The sequence below is a fragment of the Triticum aestivum genome, chromosome 1D (genome assembly GCF_018294505.1).
Source record: "Triticum aestivum cultivar Chinese Spring chromosome 1D, IWGSC CS RefSeq v2.1, whole genome shotgun sequence".
In the NCBI taxonomy this organism is placed as follows: Eukaryota; Viridiplantae; Streptophyta; class Magnoliopsida; order Poales; family Poaceae; genus Triticum; species Triticum aestivum.
In genome coordinates, this window is record NC_057796.1 from 435,841,726 (window position 1) to 435,844,858 (window position 3,133).

Here is a 3,133-nt window from a genome sequence, read left to right on the forward strand (position 1 = left end):
GGTGGTTGTTGCCGCCCGCCGGCAGCGGGCGCCCTAGCACCGGGCCGGGGCCGAGCGGCGTGGCCGTAGAACGCTGCTGGTGTCGGCGCCGTAGGAAGCGCAGCTGCGGGTCCCCATTGTTTTGGCGCCATGAGCCGCGGGGGCGCCGCCTCGCTTCTGGCCAGGGAATCAGCTTGCGGCCATTCATGGTTCGCAGCGGCCTTCGTCGTCGATGCACGCCCACGACAGTTGGCGCAGCAGCAGCAAGGGGCGACTAAGGGATTACGCCATGTAAGTAACCCACCCTCTCAATCCTGGCATAAGCACTAACTGAATCTCATTTCATGAGCAGCACTTGGTGTATACAGACTGAGAGTGCGATTCAGAAGAAATAGTCACACCATTGTCATGAAGCAGGAGCTATCTGTGAGTTTCTAATGCATTTCAGGAGTAACTATTTTCGAGCCAATGGGATAAGGAAATTGCTGTTCCTGTGATAATGCCATGACAACTAGTTTGAGAAGACAGTGACACTTTTTATGCTCGATATTTAGACAGTTTGCCTCCTAGCAAATTCAGATTAGGTGTGTAGATGATTTTTGCAGAATCTAGACATGGCAAATCGACAAATTGTAGACTTTGATGGGGCCACCAGATTAGTGTATGTTTTGGGCATTTTTTTTCAGAACCAACCTTTCGAACTAGTGTTCATTCAAATTTTACTACCCATGCCAAATTCAGCCAGAGACCCATGGCAACTTAATTTCCCCCTATGTTTTTACAGGGGCTTTTAGATCATTCTTTTAGCCTTTTAGCCATAGTTGCACAGATAGTTTGCCCCATGGGGGTACGCATCCCCTCATTGCTTTTTTACCAATCTTTTCAAAACCTAATTTTGTATTTACAGTCTGAGGTTTCTCGGAATTTGGAGCAGTTTGTGAGTTAGTTTAGTTGGCAAATCACATTAGGTGTAGCTAGTGGTTTGCTCCCCCTCTCCCTCACCTCTGACAAATTGGCATGGCAAATTTACATAAGCCGTGTAGATAGCTTTAGTTGGGAAATTCACAACCTATAAACGACCATCGTAATTAGTATGTTTTCTTGCCGTGGCAGTGGCAACTTATATACTTTTTATTGCCATGTTACATAGTCGTGATTTGTGAAGGTAAATTTAGTTTATTAAATTCACTAGATGTCCCACGGCTAATTCAGTTTAATGCCCATGGCAAGTTTCTTTTTTCAAGATGATGACAACTTTTTTTTTACAATGGCAATTTTTATAGTGATTTTGCCATGGCAAATTCAATTTAATGGCCATGGCAAGTTTCTTTTTTCAAGACGATGTCAACTTTGTTTTTTACCATGGCAATTTTTAAAGTGATTTTGCCATGGCAAATTCACTAGATGTCCCACGGCAAATTTAGTTTAGTGGCCATGGCAAGTTTTTTTTTCAAGACGATGTTAACTTTTCTTTTACCATGGCAATTTTTAAAGTGATTTTGCCTGGGCAAATTCACTAGATGTCCCACGGAAAATTTAGTTTAATGCCCATGGCAAGTTTTTTTTCTAGACGATGTCAACTTTTTTTTACCATGGCCATCTTTAAAGTGATTTTGCCATGGCAAATTCACTAGATGTCCCCCACGGCAAATTCAGTTTGATGCACATGGCAAGTTTCTTTTTTTAAGACGATGTCAACTTTTTTCTACCATGTCAATTTTTTAAGTGCCAAATTCAGTTTAATGCTCATGGTAAGATTCTTTTTTCAAGGCGATGCTAGAAAGAATACATTTTTAACTAAGGAATCTCATTGCTGCATTCTTGTTCATATAAGATTTTTTTCGTATTATATTAGACGGCCAATTATTTCTGTACACTACATGGAGTAGGTTTTGGGCATATTCATGTTTGTTTTAATTTTTTGTAAACAAAGATCTTTTTTGTCGACGGCAAATTTTGCTTTGTTAAAGACAGATGGCAATTTCTGGTTTGCATCACTGGGATTTTTTAGTTCTCAATTTTCTTCTTTTAATGGCAATTTTTTCATAACATGGCAAAATCTGGGCTTTCTTTTTCACAGATCAAGAAAATGATTTTTATTCGCAACACAAACTGGGCCATACTGTGTTTATTTTCTTTTTTAGTCACAAGGCCGGCAACTATGTTGGGTTGTTCACGCTGGGTGGGGGAGGGCGTTGGGGCTGGGGCTGCTCTCCCGAACGAACTTGTTCGATCGATGCCCACCCCGGCACCGAACGAATCATTCGATCTGGGGAGTCACCATTATCGACGTCCTTGAATTTTTGAAGGCAAAATTTACACTACGGGCCATGGTAATTTTTTTTACCATGGCAATTTTATCTACATAATATGGCAATTTTTTGTGGTGAAAATGAATGGACTAACCACATGGCAATTTGTATGGATTTTCGTTTTCTGTATGACATGGCAAATTTACTTTTAATTTTTTGCATGGCAAATTTAACTTAATTCCCATGGCAAACTTAGTTTCACATAAATGGAAAATTCACTTTTATTTTTTATTACTAATGGCAAATTTACTTTTCATTTGCCATGGAAAATTTACACTACAGGCCATGGAAAATTTTCTTTTTATTTTGCCATGGCAATTTCATGAAATTTCATCTACATAATATATCAATTTTTTGTGAAAATGAATGGACTAATCACATGGCAATTTGTATGGATTTTCGTTTGCTCTAGCACATGGCAAATTTACTTTGAACTTTTGCCATGGCAAATCTAACTTAATTGCCATGGCAAACCTAGTTTCACATACATGACAAATTCACTTTTATTGCTAAATGGCAAATTTACTTTTCATTTGCCATGGAAATTGATTTTTTATATATCATGGCAAATCATTTATTCTGTTTTTGCAAGGTTTTCCTCCTTTCTTTCTTTTTTCTTATTGTTTCTTGTTTTAGTGAAACAATAGACAACTCATAACATCAAGGCAATTATTTTCACCCTCAAATGTCATGAAGTGTGTTTGAACATCATGGCAACTCATAATTTTTAAACCTTTTTTTATAAATATATGGGAGTTTTATAAATTTGCCATGGCCTGTAGTGTCATTGACATGGCAGTATTACTTGCAAATGATCAGGAATGTATTATGAGTAAGGGTGT

General features: G+C 38.7%; 1 protein-coding gene across 1 annotated transcript in view; it reads left to right on the forward strand.

The window, feature by feature from the left end:
• The window catches only part of LOC123182684 (uncharacterized), a gene marked incomplete in the record, with an annotated part of 1,315 nt that extends 600 nt beyond the window's left edge, over positions 1-715 (forward strand). The window contains 1 exon segment of the mRNA XM_044595339.1: positions 1-715. Within this exon segment, the coding sequence (XP_044451274.1) occupies positions 1-257 (257 nt within the window).
• Positions 716-3,133: the final 2,418 nt, after the last annotated feature.